The following is a 20,989-nucleotide window of genomic DNA, read 5'->3' as shown; positions in this document are numbered from 1 at the left end:
CAACAAGTTACAACGGCCGCCAGCGACCCGAGTAACTGGTTCCTCCAACGTGAATGCTAACTGTTATGAGTAAATAGTGGCAGCGATAGTACTGTTCTTACTATGGAGTATATGTACGGAAGTGTGAAAGTTGGCATAGTTTTTTTTTTTTGAGTTTTGTGATCAGCAGGGCCTGAGAGCAGCCCTTAGGTTTCGAACGAGGATTTTCAGGCCACCAGCGAGTCAGCGAGTCAGTGTGAGAACTGAGAACCATAATAATAGAACAGCCAAAGGCAAAAAATGAAAAAAAGTCTGGTAAGGTTGGGTAATCCATAAAGTTAGCGCGATATGCGGAACCAGAGAATCGTCACGCCAAGCCGCTACCACGTCCCCACTACAGCCAATCCAGCCAATAATTAGCCACAAAGACAACAACGGGCCCACTTATTTGGGGCGGCGCGCGCCGCGGCAAATCGCCTCGTTAATTGCTTACTTAATCGCTTACCCCTGGCGCTAACCTTAACTCGCCGGGAGCCGGTTCTTGCAGCAGTCACTGTCACACTGCGTCAGCCAAAGAGACGACCGTAATTATAGACACGGGATGATTTATCATTACTTACAAGTTGGAAGTTGCTCTCACAATGTGATAGGTTGTCCTGTACCGCGTAATATTACGTGCACACCAGACACCAGATACATCTAACGTTCAATGGCATCAGTGACAATTACATACATATTAATATGATATGTTATATGCTATTATCTGAACAATCGTGCTATACTATCATGTATGAATTTATAATAGAACAGAGCCCCACTGGCTCAATAATTGATCCATCAATGACATCAGCCTCCTTAATAATAGTACGTCGTAAGTAGTTGGGCTGAACCGCCGGTTACTATTATTATCATGTGAAACAAATTAAAAATACAGAGTACAGAACTACGTATCATTGTTTACGGCAGGGTGGCCGCAATTTACCACAGTTTACATACGTACTAACAGTAGTACGTATTATTGCATAGAAAAGCTGAATCACGGCCGGCCACGAGACAGACACTTGCAGCTGCCAGCTCGACAGCAGCAACCAGCACATAGTAACAGTACATGCAGCATGCAGATGCAGATGCAGCTGCAGATACAGCAGTGACAGACCGCGGAATTGCCCTTTTCAGCGGTCGCACCTTCCCAGACAGGGGCAGACAAGTCGGCTAAGCTGCCTCGCACTAGGGTCGCTCCTGCCGGGGAACGCAGATGCCAAATAGGCTCACAGCCCGCATCCACATCGCGTGCCTTCCCTGTGAGATCCCCGGGCTGAGCTCTTCTTAGTCTGCCGTCGGGCACCTGGGCCAGCCTCGATCTACGACCTTTTTTGACCTTTGCATCTTCTTTTGTGCCTGACACTTTTTCTTCTTCTTCTTTTCTTCTCACGTGTTTCTATTTTCTTCTTCGTTTGGCCGTCTTTCGCTCGGCCGGTTTTCCCTCTCCCCCGCCATTTCGGTTTTCCACTCTCTGGGCCGCTTCTACCCTCACGTTCGTTTAACGAGAAACCGACCACTTTCTACTGGGACCGAGCGCCTTTGTGGGAATACTAAAAAAAGAAACGGGAAAAAGAAAAATTCATAATATAGCGGCATCAATAAGGAGAGGGAGAGAGAGAGGAAAAAAGGAAAGAAAAGACTACTAGTTCCCCGAGCTGGCCATGCTCCGATCCTTTGCCGCCGTCTTTTGAGCAGCCATTGTCCGTCCGTCGTCATATTTCCAATCTGTCGTGTGACCCCGATATATTCTTGCTGTCTACTCTCCGATCCGGTATATGACACAATAGTACACCGTGTGACAGCCCTGTTCTTCGTGGGGGCTGCCATTGTGAATGCCGCCTCATATGCTACACGGTCCATGATGGAAATCAATTGAAATTCAAGTCCGGCGCCACTGTTGTTCAGCATCCCGTTCGCCGGTTTGCTGCAGGGCCTCCATGGATGCGCAACCGGCGCCCAGGTCTGGGATCCCTCGCCGCGGACCACCTCTCGCCCCCATCCGGACCGACTTATCCCAGCAACTTCTTCAACAGCAGCAGCTGCACCAACAAAAGCCACAGCTGCAACAACCCCAGAAGCCGAAACAGCTTCCAACCTTGCAAAAGCCGCGGCCCAATCGTCTTCGGCCCGCCGAGCCCACCACCCAACAGGCCGAAAAGGTTCCGCCTCAACCAGAACCGGCCACGCGCAAGCCTTCAAAGTCTAGTCTGAAGAGCCTGTTCAGTCGGAATAAAGCTGTCCGAGATGTCAAAAAGAAAGACAACCCTCTTCCTCAGGTCAGCGAGAGACGCGAGTCAGATGCCCAATCTATACAACCTCCAGAGACACCGCGGTCCTTCGCGGGCACTGTCACCTCAGTCACGACCGTTGTTGCTTCAGCCGACCTTACAACGCCAATTGCCACCCCAACCGAGCCACATTTCGAAAAGAAGGGCCCCATTCAAACCGCCAAGGCGAAACCCACCCGGAAATCCTCCTCGCCCTGGGTTCCGCCGCCGCTTTTCCAGGCCTATCCCCAGGCATTGAAGCATGCAACGCTATTTGCACCAATTCTTTCCGCCGAGGCCATCTTGCGCATTCAATCTTCAAAAACGACTGCTGAAGCCAAGGAAGAGAACTCAACACCTCCAGACTCGTCCGCTGCAAAGAAGAAGGATGAAAAAGACAAGAAGCACGCAAGGCGAATGTCAATGGCTTCTGGTGATACTTTGCTAGCGAGAAAGATATTCGTCTTGGTAACCTCTGGTCGCCTTTTACAATACGCAGCCGAGGGTCGCCATGATAGACTTCCGGAGAAATTGATGCGCCTGGGCTCAACCTCAGCAGCCTTTGCTAGTGACGCTATCCCCGGCAAACCCTTCGTTATTCAAGTAACACAGCAATTCTCCAGTGATGGCAAAGCTCCCACAGAGACCACCGGCCGAGGGTTATTGTCCAGGTTTGGGATCCAGGGCTCCGATGCACGCCGTATGGTGCGGACCTTTCTGATGGTGCTATCTGATCCCGAAGAGATGAATTCATGGCTAGTATCTCTGAGAATGACCATTGAATCTGTAGGCGGGAAGCATTTTGTACCAGAGTCACCCGTCGAAGACAAAAATGCAGCCGCTGGGAAAATAAACCAAGCTACCTCGTCCACGCGGGCATCACGACAACTCAATATTCGAAGACCAAGTCTGAATGACTTCAGCAGCCAACATTCAGGAGGATCGTTTCGAGCTCCCTCGCGGACCTCAATCGCCCCTACAATGAATAGGAAGAACTCGTACCAGGACTCAACGCCTTCGACCAACCTCGCCAAAGCATTGAGCCGCCGTTCAATCACCGCACCTTCTGATGCCATATCCATTGCAACGACTGCTACTATGTCCATGGAACCAGACACTATCTACGAAGATCCACGAGATGCACCTCTTCCCCCGACAAGAACTCCGACTATCTCCCAGCCTCCTTCTCTCAAGCCATCACCTGCGACTTCACCTGTTCAGTCACCTCCAACTACCCCTCGACTACGTAATATGCCTACTATTCCTAGTAGTACTATCCGACCATCCATGTACGCAGCCTCTCCGCCACCGCAGCCAGACCATCGAAGGGAAGACCCTGCGCCTAGTCGTAGGTTATCCTACATTTCCAGTGCGCATTCTCCTCCACAAAGTCCTTCGGCTTCTCCCATTCCTCCGAATTTTAGTGTGCCTTCGTTTAGTACACGATTCACGATACCTCGTCGTGGTAGTGGACCGTCAGTAAACTCGGATACAGATGATCCTCCGACAGGCCCTTCTTCGCCTGTGGAACAGACTGAACCTCGAAGAAAATATTCCGGGTTAAACATAGACATGGGAAGAATAGCAGCTGCCAATATGGCCAAGCGCTCTTTGGCCACTGAAGCCCGTTCAAACACACCAAATCCTATATCACCAACCAAATCATCCCTGCCCGGGCCAAGGGGTATTCCCTTACATACCACACCATCCCAACCTTCCTCGCGATATGCACACAAAGTGCAGTCACCAGAAATCTCGCAAAAACCATCAGCCAGCGATGCTCGAGCTGCCCTGCCGACTCCGCAGAAAAGCCGACCATTGATGAGATTGCCCAAGCCAAACGAACCCGACACACTCACGGCGTTGCCCAGCTTTGCTCAGTCTGCGCCGGGAACTGACCGAATAAAACGAACGTCAGTTACTACCGCCACGCCATCAAGACCACCATCCCAAATTGTGCCGCCATCGCTTCAAGCACCTAGGATTCCCAGTGCCGTTGGACAGAGAGCCAGTAGGATGGCAATTCCTGCATCCAAGTCTCCTCCAGTCGGAATCACTGAGCAGGAAAGGCAGCCGACGCGCCGTCTTTCCGCACTACCGCAACAGAGATCGATATCGCCTCGCAAGAAGAGCATCCCAAGCCCAAGTTTGGCCATGTCGCCTCCAGCGCCACCGCCTGATTGCCCCTTACCCGAGGTTCCGTCCGATATCCCAGGGCGACGCCTTCCTACGTGGCGAAAACACTCGTTACTGCCTGCTCCAAATATGGATGCGCGAAAGCAGCAGAGCCCTGAACTGCGTCAAATAGGCTTTGCAAGAAGGCAACAAATATCTCCTCCAACGCCAACATCTTCAATACCCCGTCATGATCCACACGGTCCATGAAAAATCCCATAGAGTTTTCCCTTCTTTTTCGAGATATATTATTGAAGACAATGATGATGCAGATCATTGTTGATTCTTCCCTTCATGTTGAAAATTCCCTTGTATATATATTATGGGATCCACGGTCCTGGTTGTTCACACACATACCCCCGCCATTGGCCACATATTTTGCATTTCTCCTTCTTTATATTGTGTTACAAAAAAATTGTTTGAATTTTAACAAGCCGCGGCTTGTTGTTTGTATCCATCAATTCGTTTAGATGTTGATATTTTTGGGATACGGAGTATATATATACATATATTTTTCTGGTATTATTATTTTGCATACGCATGTTCTTTATCTAATTCTCCCTTTTCCACCTTTTTTTTCTTTCGCCGGTTCATACATCAATGATGTATTTGGACTTGTATATTACTTTAATGTTTTTCATCACATGTATGTCTGATAATTAATTGATCATCATTGAATTGGTCAACTGACTACCATGCCAGCTGGCAGTTCAAGGCTCTATTGGTCAGTGTATACCTTATTACAATTGATACACTTGGACGATGTTGTTGGAAAAACTTGCATTCATACACTAATATCTTGTAACACCAAGTCAATGCACACACATACATACACGAGAGTAGACAGATACATTGTAGTAATAATATCACGTCTAGAAATGAAGAAAAAAAAAGGAAAAAAGAAACGCCCATGTGAAAGTCAAACTTCCCGAAAATTTGTTATAAAAACGGAAAAAATAAAACAAGTGTAAATGATTCGAAAAAAAAAAGGTCTCTCCCTCGTCTATTCTTCCTCTACGTCTTCCACGCTAGCTGTGAGAACGCGCTTGGTGGGCGTGTCGGCACCTGCGGCGGGAGCTGCGCCAGATGTAGTAGCAGAGGAGGTGGAAGTAGGGGCAGTGGCATCGGCAGTAGAGACAGGTGTGGCAGCAGGTTCAGAAGCAGCTTCCGGTGCGGATTTCTTGGCCTTCTTGGGCTTCTTCTTCTTCTTCTAGATGGTTCAAGTAGTTAGTACTTTTGATTTCTCACAAAACCAAGATAGGGAGAACGAACCTCTTGCCAGCCCCAAACAGGCTTGAAACTATCAAAGAATCCAACGTCTTCGAAAAGATTAGGGAACAGCCACAGTCCAGGAGGAACAGCAAAGACGGTGATACAGAACAAGATAAGTCGGAAAATGGCCATGGCGAAGAAGAGACCCAGCAGACCCATCATACCAACACTCAGATACCAGACACCCTGTCGCAGCATAATCGGCCACAACGGGAAGAGAACAACTGCGAAAATACCCGCGACCACGGCGGCAGCCATGGCCTTTTGCTTCCATTGTGGACCCTCGTAGAGGAAGACGTAGTGCATCATGGGATCTGTTTCTTGGTGTTGTTCGATTTTCACCGTCCAAAGGCCCTTGATACGCTTTCCTTTGCCGTGTCCGTGGCCTGCGTGTGGGTCGTGTTTGGAAATCCGTAATGCGAGCAAAGAGAGGGGGAGAAGTTTGAAGACGTTTTCGGCAGAAGCCCGGTCTGTCACTGGGGGGAGAAGACCCTTGCTCTTGCCAGAGGCTTTGGCATATGCCGGAGATTCGAGAGCACGAATGGCACGTTTGACTTTGTTCATGTCAGTGTCTTTGCTTTCGTTGCCTCCGAGGGCTCAACAATAGGGGGGTATATACCTTTAAACATATCTTTGCGCTGGCCGTCCAAAATACATGTGCGGCTCTTCAAGTTCTGGGAGCGCAGCCATTTTGCCACAGCAATTGCCTTTGGATCGGGAGGATTGTTGGGGTTGACCGGAACTTGCTGTTGAACTGTCTGCTGTTGTGGCGGTTGCTGCGGCTGTCCCTGGGGTTGCCCTTGTTGTTGCTGTTGTTGTTGCTGCTGCTGTCCTTGCGCCTGCGGTTGGCCTTGTGCTGGTTGACCTTGACCCTGTGCCTGCGCCTGCTGTTGAGCTGCTGCACGCTGCTGAAGAGCCCTCATGCGCATGTTGTTGACGTATTGTTCCGGAGTCATGCCGTGCTTGGCAGCCTCGGCGTTGACCTGCTCGCGCTGCATTTTAATAAACTCCTCCGGCGTCATGCCTCTTTTTGAAGCCTCGGCGGCCAGCTGCTGCTGCATATGCTGTTGGAACGCCGCCATCTGCTGCGGCGACATGCCGGGAGGAGCGGCCATTGCTGCGGTGGGGGGTGTGGTGTGTTGCGGTGGTGACAGTGTTGTGTGTACGCCGAATAAACAATAAAATGCAACTGGAAAGTTGATTTCCGAGATAAACCAACCCCAAGCAGAACTGTGGGAGAGTTGGGAAGAGAGTGTGTCGTACCTTTTTTTTTTTGAAGGTGGACAAGTTGAGAGTTGTCTTAATCGAAGAGGCCAGATTATCGCGCTCGCGTCCCGAAGGGGTAAAGCGTGGCGGCCGCCGCAACTAGCTCCAACTCTCCTTCCGCGACGCTCTCACATGGTAGCTTCGACTTCCTCCAACCTCGTCGTCGCATCGACAGAAGCTGTACCAGGCTCTGCGAAATGTCTCTAGACATCACACCGGTTTGATGAGATGATATCCAATTGGCCCAGGGTTGCCGGGATCCAATGTCAGGCACTTATACCTCTGAAACCTCACTGCTCACTGATATCTTCTGGGTGAATCTGCTGGTCAGCATTACTCCTATCGTTGACGTAGAGTAACGAATCTGATTTTGGATCTATAGAGTCAGCGAGATGTCTCATCCCAAGTCCCAATCAACTACGTAACGCAACCCGCGATCGCTCTGACTGCGGCTTGTTTCAACGACCATTCCTACAATGGAACAGCAGGCTCTCTGTGCCTGTCGGAACTATTAACCATCGGATACCGTCGTTTTATTATCGATATATATTGGTCAGACGAAAACCAGCAGTGGCTGCTGTGTCCAGTCTCGCTTCCTTCAAGCTCGGCATCCAGCACTTCTCTGTTTCATTTGGGAATTTATACATGCACCGGTTCCTTTAATCTACGCACCCTTACGGATCTCATACATCGATATATACAAGATTCCAAAGAGAATGTAGAGACTACATTTCTTTATCTAATCTTTAACCTGCATGCTGCCGCCGCTAGCGATACCCCCGACGAGCCCGTGCCAAATCTATCAGCATCAAATCTTCCTTCCGAGACTTTGCTTTTGGGGTCTCTAGTGAATCAACAACTCAAGACATACTTATATACTCCGTCCCAGCTAACGCAGGAGCGAAGGAACCTCAATGCCTCTTGGTATGCGGACACTTCCGACAAGGCAAACCCGCTGGCTAGCTACTTCACAACGAATAGCGATTCCCGTGGTATCCAAAGCACACCAGATGGATGGCCCTGTGCAGCCTATCTAGAGCAAAAGTCTAACAAAAGACTATTACTTGGATGGGGCTCAATTGATGATCAGATGGAGAATTATTATTTCGACACCGATGCGTCATTTGTCTTCGGGGCAAACGAAGTGGTGTCTAACATTAGCACCACAATTTCTTCAGATGACAGAGGGATACAGTCTGGGTGCCTCTATGATGATAACATAACGCAAGTTTCAAATGTCAATGCTTCTTGGGCTGCCTCAATACCAGCCAACGTCAACCTTGGCGCTACCGTGGACAATTTCGCGTTGTTGCTAAACCTCACCTCCTGCGGCATATCTCCAATCATCGACCAGCCACTGGGCGATGGACTAGCCAGCACCAATATTGATCCATATCGGAATTTGTCCATGTCGACTATGTGGTCGTGGGATATTGGGGAGCCTCGAAACGCATCGGATACCCCCGAATTGGAAAACGCTTCTACGTTTCGATGTGCTGTCATGGATGCTAACTCGCAAGGACATTGGAGGGCTGGGAATTGCTCCGATGAACATCGCGCCGCATGCCGTATAGACAACCGGCCGTATTCATGGATCCTTTCCCCAAATGCAACGTCTTTCTCTGACTCCACGGATGGGTGCCCAGAGAATTCTTCGTTTGATGTGCCTCGCACGGGACTGGAGAACACATACCTCTACCATACTGCTATGTCTGCAGTCGGCGAGGCAAGTGATGAACTAGTATGGCTCAATTTTAACTCGATCGAGATTCAATATTGCTGGGTCTATGGAGGCTCCAACGCTTCTTGTCCCTACAGCCCCGGCGCAAATGACGTCGAGCGAAGAATGATCCTGGTTCCCACAGTCGCCGCGTTTGTAGTGCTCATCATTACAGCCCTGACATTGTTTATCAAATGCAATTCCAACCGACGGGTTTCGCGCAAACGAAAAAGGGTTATTGAGGGCTGGGAGTACGAGGGCGTTCCATCATAGTTGTTTCAGCTCATTTGTGCTACATGAGCCACCGAATATAGTAAATCAAAACATTTGATTAACAGTCCATTGCAAAATTCTGTTTCTAAAAATGAAGCACACATGCCCTTCAGACGCCTAGGAATCTGGACGCCTAGAAATGTTGGAGGTCTAGATTGGCCGAATGCGGCCACAGGCGTCACATGATGTGCCCGCATCAGTGGCTCGACGACGTCGCCGTCGGATGCTCGACTCAAACGTCAAACTAGAAGTCATCGGATGCGGCTTTTTCAGTTGTCTCACGTTCAGTAAATAAAAGCCACCTTAACAACAGCCCCCGTACTTTTGGCAGTTCTGCTGCAATGGCACCCGACCTGAACTCTCTTCCTCCTTCTCGATCGTCGACATCGTCCCCGCTCAACACTCGCAACTTGCCATCTACCATGGAGGGACACAGCAGTAACAACGGAGCTTCGCCGGTGGTATTGTCTCAGTCGCCGGTTGCTGCCCCCATTAATATCGCTGATTTATCGCATCGCTCGTCTCTGAGCGGCCATCTCGGCTCCCCGCGGAGCAACCGGCCTTCAATATCAGAAGGTCGCCGCCGCTCAGGTATCGGGATGCATCTCAACTTGAACGATCCTCCTGGTGCGGATCATCGTGAGCACCGTTCTTCATCGATTAGCAATTATCTCCGCAACGCCAGCCCTTCCAGCTTGGGTGGCAGTCCGATTATTGGAACTGGGGACCCGCACCACCAACGTGCGCCGTCGCTGGGAGAGCTGCATCAGGAGCTTGAACAAGAGCAGGAAGCTCAGGTGGTATGTTTGAAAATATGCGGGGATTTTTTAAATGCAGTCAAACTGACAGTCCCTCCCAGAACAGATTGCTCCATATGATCCGGCAACAGCAGTCGCAGCTTCAGCAGCTCCACCACCAGCAACAACAGCAGCAACAGGGCCAGACACCAAATTCTGGAGCAGCGGTCATCGACGACACAACCTCAGGCTCAGAGCGCTCGCAAACATTTCCATCCGTGCCCCCTCTGCCAACTCCGGGATCACGGTCAATGCAAATCCCTCTCTCGCATTCTACTCGCCGCGGATCTCGCGCTTCCGGAGCAGCATCCCCCAATCTGAATGCCCCTCTCTCACAGCCTACATCGGCCATAGATCCCGTACACGGCAGCTTTAGCTCGGACTGGTCTGTTGTAGGCGAGTCTGCGGTCCCAGCGACCCGTCGAAGCAGCCGCGATGAAGGCTCTTTTTACCAGGCCGAAGCTGCCATGCTCACCAGGGAAAACCAGATGCTCCGCATGCGTATAAGAGAACTCGAGCGCCAACTATCCGGTCTGTCCTCTGCAAGTAATGATTCCAATGAAGCTGGTAGGCCTGGTGGAAACACAAGTTCCGCTGATGATTCGAGCGCTTCGGCCGAGGCTGTGGAGAAGACATGAGTTTTCTTTTTCGCTGGTGATGGTGAAGAATCAACCTTTCTCTTGAGATGGGAACATTATCTCGCTCCGGAACACAAAAAAGAACGGTTCCCAAGAAGAGTGCCGGCCACGCTTACACAGTGTTGGCTTTCTGAAAAGAAACCGCATCAGAAGCAAGCCCTATCAAATTGGCATGGCTGACGCTTGAAGTGGGATATGAAGCTGTGCATGCTGCTGAATAAATAAACGGTTTGTGCACATGGTCACTGTACGATATTCTCAGATTATGTATATAACCCCAGAATGTGGGTTGACGTAACTATGTTTGTTATACGAGAAGTTTCAAGGGAGTATGTTTAACAAATTGATTGAGATAGCTCTCACGAAGTGCAGCCTTGATAAAACATTATTGATTCAACTACCTTCCAGTAATCCATTATTTCTACTCCGTCAAGCTAGATATTTGACCGGGATAACTCATATATGTTCCACCTTGCTCAAGTCTACTTCCATGCAAGCATATCGCACTGCAGCGCTACATACCATGCATCTTCCGTCTCAGCCCACTTCGCCGCAGCGAGCAGCGTCTGCTGGATCACCTCCTCAGTGATACCGGCATCCAGCCAGCTCTGGCGAAAGGGATCGCCTTCTTCTAGCTGGCCAACGGCGCGAGCATAGAGCCATTTCCGAGACTCTGGGGTCGAGAAAACCGTAGCTCCACCTCCAACACGCACTTTACCAGCGTTAGCATCAAACCCAGCGCTCCGGAACAGGGCCGGCATCCGCGTGGCCGTGGGATCTACGTCAGGAACATCCTTGTGCGAGATCACCCGGCGCATGTTTCCCACCCATAGTGTATCGAGATCCAAGCTGCGTGGGTAAAAGTGCTGCTCAGCAGAGTCACGCGTGGCTAGGATACCGCCGGGCTTCAGGATGCGTCGCATCTCGGTCACTGCCTTCAAGGGCACATCTGGCGGTGGCAGGTGTCCGAAGAGCTGGGAGCAGTAGATAATGTCGAACGACTCGTCCGCGTAAGAAAGCCCCTTGAGGACATCGCCTTGCTCAAATACCACAGAACCGAGGCCCTTTGTATGCACATTGGCCTCGGCGGCTAGAGCTTTTGCTTTCTGTAGGACTTGCTCCGAGATGTCGACTCCCACTATTGCGCCTTCGCTGGCGTATTTGGCAAACCCGGTCGTGATGGTGCCCGGTCCGCAGCCAATGTCGAGAATCTTGTCTGTTTTTTTAATGTGTGGCACTAGGAAGCCTGCATCTGCCTCGACTGTGCGCGTCACCTGGGTTGCGACGGTGAACTTGGAATGGCCTTGGGTGTAGCCGGCATTATTGTTTGATTGTGCCATGTTTGCTGCAGTTTTTTTGTTGTTTGGGATTGGATCTAGGTAAATATTTGGGTATAGTAGTGTAAGAAAGACTGAAAAAAATAGTGGAGGTTTCGGAGATTCCATGTGCTATTTATATTTATATGTGATGTACAGCACTTGATAATACTTGTAGCCCACCCAATAAGCCTTTATTGGATGCTTGTACATGTAAGTTCAGCTATTTCCTAATTATATAGCTCAGAATAAGAGTTGCCCAATCAAATATTCTGTATTCTCGTACTACTTTGCCCTGGATCTCGGGGCTGGAGCTTGAGCATCAATTGATCACCATCTGTGCCGGTTCCGGGGTGGTTCTGGGGTAGTTTTCGGCGCGGTTCCGGTGCGACCCCAAGCATTTAATTCTAGAACCCATCCGCCGATGATATTAAATTATAGTAGCTTGTCATCCGTAGATCTCATGACTATGCATTAAGATGTCTAGGACATGTTTCAGAAGTGACTGGTCTCTGTCGCTGTTCCTGTCTTAAAGTTCTTAGGGTTATACTTCGGCTCACGGAGACTCTAGTTTTGCTATATTAATATACTTTACATTATTTGAGTTGAACGGGCTATCTAATATTTCCTCCAAGATATCGTGTATTTCTTTATATTACTTCGTCAGAGTGCCACTTCTTGGGAGCCAGCTGCGCAGAGCGGTGTTTTGGGTGCTTTTGAATATTTTGCAGACTGCATGTTACTCAGTTCTTTCTCCTGTGTGCGTTCATGATATTTCATCTTGCAATCAATTGGCAATACAGTTAGAGCCTCATACGTTAAGACACTGCAACCAACGCCCACCTTCGTTGTCCACAGTACAAGCATCGAGACCCACTGGAACAAAACGGCGCATCTCTCTCTTGAGATAGACTGCCTTGTCCATGATCACCATAGACACATCGTGACTCAAAAGTCCGATATAAGAGAAGCTAAATTGCGTCGTGGTAAAGATAAGGATTGTAAGGATGACGACGGAAAGCTCCTCCACGCAGGACCACCTGATAACTTCCAGTACCTAGAAGTCTCAGATATTCTGCCTCATTGCCTGAAAAGTTGCTTCTGAAGATGTAGCCCTAGTGTGATTAGATGTTGATGTGCTGGGGTTTTACGATCAGGTACAAAACTACATGAGGTCTTCCATATGTTCCATATGCGTGATCTGCATGGCTAGAAAGCTTCCATGTAAACCAGTGCAAACCGTGAGCTTGCTGAAAGGAAAATTGCTGGCAAACTGCCGTGCTAAATTACGCTCTATTATACGGCCATCTCCTATGGTGAGTAGGATTAAAGTGACATCAAGTCACAGGCCCTAATTCAAGTACTTACACGCGGATGACGGTGATAATCAAATTCAAATGTAGTACTCTGGTTCGCCTATATTTTCAAGCTCGTTTATCGCAAGTGTATACCCCTCCCCAATAGCAATATGAAGACTGAGAGAAGTAATAGTTTATTCAACGTCCGAGTACATCATGAACCAATATCCAATATGTCTGTTCACTATTCCCCGAGCATGGCCCTCAACACATCAGCAGGTGTACGCTTCGGTGCTGCGATCTCCAGCACTTTCTTGCTGGTTGTAGAGGCCATGCACTTTCCTTCCCATGCCGTCACCGGGGCGTATTTGATAGACGAGATGACATTCTTTGAATGCCGAGTGTCCTGGAGCGCAATATCGAGAAACGACATGTCTTTGTAGCTAACACTATTGACTTGGGTGCCAATATATTGCTCAACCATGCTCACAATTTGTTTACCAGTGATATCTTCTGGCCCATTCAGAACATATTTGGCCTTGTTGTGCACAGTAGGGTCTTCTTGGGATAAGAGGTGTGCCGCAAGAACGCCAACTTCATCAGGGTCAATAATTCCGACAGGTGCCTCTTCTGATGCCATTAACCTGAGAGTATCTTGCTTCCCAGTCTTGCGGAACTTCGTGATGAATTCCATGGCAGTGGAAAGATAGAGTGGTGTAAAGACGTTAGGCTGAAGTGAAGTCCACTGCAAGCTGCTGAATTCTGGGGAGCTCAGGAGAGCCTCGATTGCCCAATGCGTACGTGGATAATAAGCATCACAATTTGGGCGAACATTCGCAGCAGTAGTCGAGATTCGCACAATGTACTCGACACCGGCTTTGAGGGCAGCAACATGAAATGTTGATTCTTCGGCGAATTGATTTGGTTCGTTGTGTGATGCAATGAACGCTCTGGACACCTCATGTTCTCGAAGCCACTCAGCAGTGATTTCAACCCAGTTCTGCTCTACTACCTCAACACCAGGGAGTTCCGTAAGCCGTTGTGCGACTGGACCATCCGCAGAACGCGTTAGAGCGATGACTCGGTGATTGGATAGAGCGTTGCTAGTCTGTAGCAACTTTGGCAGAGTTTCAGTAACACTTCGGCCAGTGTTACCGGTTGCACCGACAATAAGAATAGCAGGAGCCATGATGAAGGCAAGGCAAATAGTGTTTGAAGATGTTGTATATTAAGACAGGCTAGAAATTTTATCAACTATTCTCGTACTGCTTGTAATTTTGTAAAGCAAGTCAGCTGGAGTTAGAACTTTATAACAAGGAGGTGGATCTGGGTGCTTGTGGGATATCCGGATGTTTTGCCCGCCGCAAATGGAAATCCCACCAAACGGTCGGACGTTCGGATTTCTTCCCACCTTGGTGCCCCCCAGGCTCGTAGCAAAGGCCAACATGTATCTTCGTTTTTAAATTGAAATTGTCGATCTGGTATGAGCTCACCAAGAGAATTCAGTTGCGGCTTTCCAGGCTGCGGCGCAAGCTATCGGCGGAGGGAGCACCTGAATCGCCACAAAGCGCAACATGCCCCGCGACAGTCTTTTCGGTGTCCAATCTGTGGCCGGATATTTGGGCGAAAGTATGCAGAAAATCTTTATAGATTTGCCACGAACACTTTTTCACTAACCGCAAATCCTTGTTTCTAGTGACACCCTCCGTCGACATGTGCGGCAGAGTCACAGAGGAAGTGAGCCGGCACCTCCATTGAGGCAAGCCTGTGTAAGTTGTCGGGCTCTCAAATCTCGCTGTGAAGGAGGGCCACCCTGCACCAAATGCTTGCACCGCAAAATTCAATGTTCTTTCGATTACCAACCCAGAGGCTCGGAGAAGGACTATAGTCCGCCCCAGCTCGTCAAGCACGGTTGCCCCGAGAAAATACAACACTTCCTGAAGTTATATTTCAACCTATTTCACCCATATTGGCCATTCATTCACCAAGGAACATTGGACCAGAGCAATGAGGTCCCTTTACTTGTGCATTCAATGGCTGTCATCGGTATGTGGGCTACCAATATGAGGAGTACGCGGGCTGCAGCGACCGAGCTCCATGAAACCCTCAACTCCGCTATATATCAACAAAGGGTTCGTTACTCCACGCCCCCATTTTGCGACTGATGTAATACTAATATAACTTGTAGGAGAAGTGGGATGCTTCTATTGCAGAGAATGCATCGAGCACCTGCCGCTGGCCAATCCCAATGTACCAAGCCATCCTAATTCATATAATATTTTCTATAATATGCAAAGACAGTATTTCTCTTGGCCTTGATTTGAAGCCTTCTCTACCCGCCACTGATACTGATCTTCTCGCCGCATTGGTGCTGAGCTGCAGAAGATTGGGTATGTTCTATTATCCAAATATTCTTGCGCGATACCAACCAGACGATCTTTCCTCATATGTCTGGATTGGGATTGAAGAAGTCAAACGTTTTGACCTAGCTTTATACAGAGTCTGCAAAATTCTAGGCTCTAGTAAGTCAAACACTAATGTGGGGGATTACGGTAATCCAGGGGTGGCAAGGTGGCAGCTCACTGCAAGCGAGCTACAGTTTCCAATGCCGAAAAACGATTTACTTTGGAACGCTGTAAATAAAGAAGAGTGGAATTCTGCTGCCACAGAGGATGTGTACCACTTTAACTTGAACGATACCATGGAGTTGGAATGGATTTCAAACTCGGCAGAGCTCATGCAGCGTACCTGAGCTCAATATAAAAAAAGTCATGAATGAGTTAGGTATGTAAAGATACATTATATCGCCCATTCACATTGTCAAATAAGGTGCAACTTTAACAGCCAAACCAGGTGAATCTGTACGTACCTAGCGGAAGTGGCTTTTCTCCTGGCTGGATGATCATTATAACAATCCAGCAACTTCATATATACCATAATGCGTTAAAAATGCTTTCAACTGAGAATATTCAATGAACGAAGCTTGAGCTATTTTTGCGAAATGACTAGGCTAGCCGCCCATATATCTTTGCTTAGTTAGCCTTTACAGTATACTGCACTAGAAAGAACACGCCAGTCGCGTGGATTGTTCTACCCACTTCTAAGTTGATAGTATATCAGTGGGATATATGATTGACACACGAGGCTTTCTCCTCTGCTCCATAATCTAGCCATAAGTGGCAACCGCATCAGAGAGCCCACCGGATCCCACTACACTCTAGCTTATCAATCAAGCCAGGGCCGCACGAAAAGGCCGCACTAAAAGCCCGTAGCACGAGATATCCGTGGAGACGAAGTAGACATGATGCTCAAATATAGGAGACAGGTACACACTGCAAGCTTGTTCTAGTCAACCCATATACTCCATATATTCCTCACAGCCGACATCCCCATAAGCTTCTTCGCAATGGTTCTTGAATATGAGAATCAGATCCAGCGAGCAGAATATGCAGAAAGTACAACTCCAGCCTCGTCCGTCCGTGATTCCGACAAGTTGAAGGCTTATATTCCGCTCGCTGGGCTTTCCGATGATGGTTGGTCCAAAGACAACGAAGCAACAGCGACCTGTTATTGCGGCGCCGTGCAGCTTGCTTTCGTCAGTCCTTACTCCCTTGAATACGAAAACCCTCAGTCATGTTCAGCCCCCATTCACCTGAAATTCTCTCCCCCGTCCCACCTCCTCAGCATCTCACCTTCAAAGTAAACTGATATATTCTAGCCAACGACCGGTCCAGGGTTCCTAGAGTCTTTCGTATGCAATTGCACTGATTGCCGCAAAATCACCGCCTCAATGTTTGCCTCTAATTTTATCATAAGAGATGAATATCTTAGACACCTCCGGGGCCAATCCAATCTAAAGACCTTCTCACAGAGCAAGACTATCGCCTCCCATGCTACCATGACAAACTACTTCTGCAGCACCTGTGGGTCGCTGATGTACCGTGTTTCGGATAGGTTGCCTGGGACAAGTGTTTTACGGTAGGGCACTGTGGATGATTTTAATCTTGTGGAGACGAAGTTGAAACCGAGGAAGGAGGTTTTCGTTAAGGATCGGGTCAGTTGGTTTACGGACGTGTTGGGGGAGGGGTTGGAAACGTTTGATGCGAGTCCTGCATGAATATCATGGTAAATACAGCATTTCGCACGACTAGCTTGATAACTGAATGAATTTGCGTTGATTAAAATGTCTAGCGCTGGGAGCTAAATGTTGTCACTGAAAAATACTGTCTTTTCATTGTTTAGGACAAATATTTCTGATTCATAACATGTCAGGCCCTTTGTGTAAACTAGTGTAGGGCTCAGTAACATTGCATCGACTTCGCGAGGATGACAGGTGTGAATACAGTGCGAAGGAAATAGTCATCCACGTGCTAGTAAACTGCCAAAACCAAGAAACATACTACAAAAGCTACGCAAGGAGATTAGGGAAGTGTTCAGCGACACTTCGCTCATACTTGGAAGGGACCAAATATCACTAGCAACTCTGCACAAAGCAGAATTCTCAACGCGGTACTGGATTTTGCAGAAGCGTCTCAAAGGTTTCATAACCGGGGATCAAGCGACCTGCATGAACAGAGCCAAAGGCAAATAGCCACCACTGGCCCCTAGGCGAGGTACAAATAAGAGATGGGTTCATCTACAATAGAGATACAAGGATAGTTACAGTTGTAGTAGCCTGCATATCCCTCGTATAGTTGAGTTAACTACTAGACTAAAACTACGAATACGTACCCAGTCTTGTGTGTAGTAGTCAACACCCACATATCAACACCTCTCCAGGACTCCGAGTGGGAGATACTTCACTTGATGAAGAAGCCGAGGGTCCACCGAGGAATAGCTGAAAGACCTAACGAAAATATTCACAATACATAATGCCAAAGATGTGACTGCTGTTCTTGCACGGCCTTCTAGGGTCGTTCTAAAGAATCAATCACAATAGACACTTAAGGACGGTCTTGGTTGCAGTAGCTTGCATCTCCCTCTACGAGAAACATAACGCTAACCCAAACCATCAGCATTCTCAACGGTACCAGCTCTGCACAAGGCATTTCATGCTCCTAAATCTTATGTTCGTTATGACTTGGATCTTCCACAGGGAATAGTTCTGTGTCGCTAGTGTTTCGTAGGGGACGGCGTTAGGGTTACGGAACAAGAGTCCGGCCGAAAATAAATTCTATATTGATTCCAAATATCAATTTCTAATCTAGACCAAGTTTTTTATTTTAAAGCAAGAAATTTTTCAGGGAGTTCCCCACAGGCCAACCACTAAGAACCCTAGCACTGGGGGTTTACGAAATACCAGCCAATGCCCATTTTCCTAGGGCAGAGGTCAGGAGAAAAAAAAAGCCTTCCTCACAAGTTACAACCATACTAATATTGAGCTGAATATTGTTGCAGGGACATACAGAAAAGACCATACTATACCTATATCTCCTTTTCGTTTGGATTGTGTCTCTTGGTGGATTTACTAGAGATATCTATTTCAGAGGCAAGATTAGCTGTACCTATTAATAATTTAGCCCTAATATCTTTATTTTATTTAACATTCATTATATTTCTAAGAGTATTTTTTTAATTTAATCTTAGTAACCCTTATCCGTTATTCTTTTTTTACTCTTATATTTAAAGTAAATCGGAAATAATACAGCTACTGATAAACTTAACTTTTTTCTTTAATATTTGTCAATCCAAAAATAGTTGATTTATAGAAAGCATTGCGATAATTAGAAAGGTTGCTGCATTCTTCAAACAAAAGGAGTTAAATTAGCGACCTGTTATTCGCTGGACACTTGTCAAATCAATGTCAAGTGACACTACTTCCACAATTCAAGATAAACAAGAAATATCTAATACATTACGGAGCACCGAGGTGCAGCGTATTGCAGCAGAATATTTATTCAGAAAAGAAACACCTGCCCAAAATCCTGGGCCTCCAGCCGTCAGTGACCACAGAAGATCTCAATCAAAGTGAAACGGAGTACACCTCCACAGACTGCAACGTGGCCGTCCCTCCAGTCACCTCCAAAGATAAGCCGTCAGAAGTACTACTGGGGAATATAAGGTCTGATATAACTGCTTCTCCTTGCCCTCCAAACACTTCCACGGAGCAGGTGTCGACTAACGCCCAGATGTGAACTAGCTCAGTGTTGTCCTGTGCCAGTTGCGCACTATGGACACCCCCCGCTGCTGGATCATAGGAGATGTCTCCACTCGCTGTTCGATCAACGGAGAGCGTCGAGTTGGACTGGGAATATCGGATGACCGTCTGCTCCGATCCCCCCTTACGGACTGCTAGGGACAGAGTGGCACCTGAGTCAATATGAAAAGCAACCCGAATATCCAAGCTAGTTCCATGAACCGATGAAAGCAACGTTTGGTCTGGCGTAATAGTTTGATTCTGAATGCTTGCGAGACTACTATCGACTTTACTTAACTCGGTGACTGGCTGCTGAAGGAAGTATTGCTTGGAACCGATTTGCTTGAGAGTTAGCGTCCGGGGAAAGGAGAGCAACCCTTTCCATGTAGTCGTAGGAGGACTCGAGCCGTAACTATTCATCACAGCAGCGATGATGCGCCTACCATCTGATTCAGGTACGTTCTCCCAACTCAGGGCACCATCGAAATCGCGCCCATAGTCTAACCATAATGTTGAAGGGTCAACAGGATCAGCCACGAAAGTTTTCCCGTCAAAGGAGCCCGTCAGCGCCACAACACCATTGCCACCAGGCGGGGATCCCTGAGCTGGTGTGAAAATTAACACCCAAGTGGTCTCATTGGTACCTTCAATGGGAAGTTGAAACATGTCCGGCACTTCCCATCCAGTGATATCAGATGGGAACCCCTGAATCTGGGATGATGCCAGATCGCTCACCCATGTCCAACTTTTGGTGTCTGAAGACGTCCAGAATGTCAATTTGTCCTGACCGCCATGCCCAAGTACCATAACCCATTTCCCTGACGGAACATGAAAGAACACTTTAGGGTCACGACTCTCGAGGCCTCCGCTTATATCATGAGGGGCTTCCTGTGCTATCCCTATGATTGGGTTGTCGGGAAACTTAACCCAGGTTTTTCCGAGATCCGTGCTGGAAGCAAGGCGCTGGTCCTGTGTTCCGTTGTTTGCAGGGTCATACCCGGTGAAAAAGGCAAGGTACGGCGGATTGGCAGAGGTGCCTAAGCCAGACGTGTTATTGGAATCGTAATAAGAGGTGCCAGTGAACGATTGAATCCCATCCTCAACTGGAATGGCGACAGGCAGATGATCCCAATGGAGTAGGTCGGAGCTGGTTGCATGGCCCCAGCACTCGTTACCCCACTCATTTGCCGTTGGGTCAGCCTGATAAAATAAGTGCCAAGTTGAATTGATCTTAATCAGCCCATTAGGCTCGTTCATCCAATTCTCAGCCGGGCAGAAGTGAAAGGCTGGACGATAATCATCCGCTACAGCTGGCCGAACGAGGGCCCAAAGTAATGAAAAGGCTTTGATTGTCACGGTAATCCGTCTGGAAATCATGATTTGAGGTATAAGGTTTTCGTAACTCTGCACTTGTTAAAGTGAAAAGTGTAGATGGAGGATGGAGAGTAAAACATTCTCTACGGCCGAGGGCATGCAGCAAATATATACGTACACTGCCATGGTAATACTCAATATGTTTCTTCCAATTTTAGTCTTCTAATTACGATCTCGACGATCTGAAGCGCAAATCTGACCATGGAAATATCATATCCCGTTTGTTATGATCAAAGTACTAGGATGTGAAACACAGAAGAGAGAAAAATACGTTTCGGTTGGGTGAAAAAAAAAGCAATACCGATTTATCTCCGCCCCAGGTTGCACAATAATCCCCATGCGTTGAAAATTATGGGGTAAAAGTGTGGGATGAGACTGCATCGCGGAGAGCATTCGGTATTTGCGATATCGCGGAGTCTCAGATATGGTCCGCGAA

The 20,989-nt window shown here is 48.1% G+C and overlaps 8 protein-coding genes across 8 annotated transcripts; 4 read left to right on the top strand and 4 right to left on the bottom strand.

Annotated features, from left to right (window-relative positions):
- Positions 1 to 1,958: 1,958 nt before the first annotated feature.
- Positions 1,959 to 4,673, top strand: TRUGW13939_07083 (uncharacterized protein; the record flags this gene model as incomplete). The annotated part of the gene is made up of 1 exon (XM_035490225.1): positions 1,959 to 4,673. The coding sequence occupies one exon, from the start codon at positions 1,959 to 1,961 to the stop codon at positions 4,671 to 4,673; it is 2,715 nt and encodes a 904-aa protein (XP_035346118.1).
- Positions 4,674 to 5,466: 793 nt separating this feature from the next.
- On the bottom strand, positions 5,467 to 6,850 carry TRUGW13939_07082 (uncharacterized protein; the record flags this gene model as incomplete). Its single annotated transcript, XM_035490224.1, has 3 exons — positions 5,467 to 5,673; positions 5,736 to 6,289; positions 6,355 to 6,850. The coding sequence occupies 3 exons, from the start codon at positions 6,848 to 6,850 to the stop codon at positions 5,467 to 5,469; spliced, it is 1,257 nt and encodes a 418-aa protein (XP_035346117.1).
- A 414-nt stretch (positions 6,851 to 7,264) lies between these two features.
- TRUGW13939_07081 (uncharacterized protein) lies at positions 7,265 to 10,429 on the top strand (the record flags this gene model as incomplete). The annotated part of the gene is made up of 4 exons (XM_035490223.1): positions 7,265 to 7,327; positions 7,384 to 8,993; positions 9,326 to 9,794; positions 10,130 to 10,429. The coding sequence occupies 4 exons, from the start codon at positions 7,265 to 7,267 to the stop codon at positions 10,427 to 10,429; spliced, it is 2,442 nt and encodes an 813-aa protein (XP_035346116.1).
- A 482-nt stretch (positions 10,430 to 10,911) lies between these two features.
- On the bottom strand, positions 10,912 to 11,769 carry TRUGW13939_07080 (uncharacterized protein; the record flags this gene model as incomplete). The annotated part of the gene is made up of 1 exon (XM_035490222.1): positions 10,912 to 11,769. The coding sequence occupies one exon, from the start codon at positions 11,767 to 11,769 to the stop codon at positions 10,912 to 10,914; it is 858 nt and encodes a 285-aa protein (XP_035346115.1).
- A 1,518-nt stretch (positions 11,770 to 13,287) lies between these two features.
- TRUGW13939_07079 (uncharacterized protein) lies at positions 13,288 to 14,232 on the bottom strand (the record flags this gene model as incomplete). The annotated part of the gene is made up of 1 exon (XM_035490221.1): positions 13,288 to 14,232. The coding sequence occupies one exon, from the start codon at positions 14,230 to 14,232 to the stop codon at positions 13,288 to 13,290; it is 945 nt and encodes a 314-aa protein (XP_035346114.1).
- Positions 14,233 to 14,617: 385 nt separating this feature from the next.
- Positions 14,618 to 15,795, top strand: TRUGW13939_07078 (uncharacterized protein; the record flags this gene model as incomplete). Its single annotated transcript, XM_035490220.1, has 4 exons — positions 14,618 to 14,672; positions 14,740 to 14,780; positions 15,047 to 15,175; positions 15,232 to 15,795. The coding sequence occupies 4 exons, from the start codon at positions 14,618 to 14,620 to the stop codon at positions 15,793 to 15,795; spliced, it is 789 nt and encodes a 262-aa protein (XP_035346113.1).
- A 654-nt stretch (positions 15,796 to 16,449) lies between these two features.
- TRUGW13939_07077 (uncharacterized protein) lies at positions 16,450 to 16,746 on the top strand (the record flags this gene model as incomplete). Its single annotated transcript, XM_035490219.1, has 1 exon — positions 16,450 to 16,746. One exon carries the CDS (start codon positions 16,450 to 16,452, stop codon positions 16,744 to 16,746), a length of 297 nt encoding a protein of 98 aa, XP_035346112.1.
- Positions 16,747 to 19,005: 2,259 nt separating this feature from the next.
- Positions 19,006 to 20,556, bottom strand: TRUGW13939_07076 (uncharacterized protein; the record flags this gene model as incomplete). The annotated part of the gene is made up of 1 exon (XM_035490218.1): positions 19,006 to 20,556. The coding sequence occupies one exon, from the start codon at positions 20,554 to 20,556 to the stop codon at positions 19,006 to 19,008; it is 1,551 nt and encodes a 516-aa protein (XP_035346111.1).
- Between the last annotated feature and the right edge of the window lie 433 nt (positions 20,557 to 20,989).

The sequence above is a fragment of the Talaromyces rugulosus genome, chromosome IV (genome assembly GCF_013368755.1).
Source record: "Talaromyces rugulosus chromosome IV, complete sequence".
NCBI classification, from domain to species: domain Eukaryota; kingdom Fungi; phylum Ascomycota; class Eurotiomycetes; order Eurotiales; family Trichocomaceae; genus Talaromyces; species Talaromyces rugulosus.
This window is presented reverse-complemented; position numbering and strand designations above follow the sequence as displayed.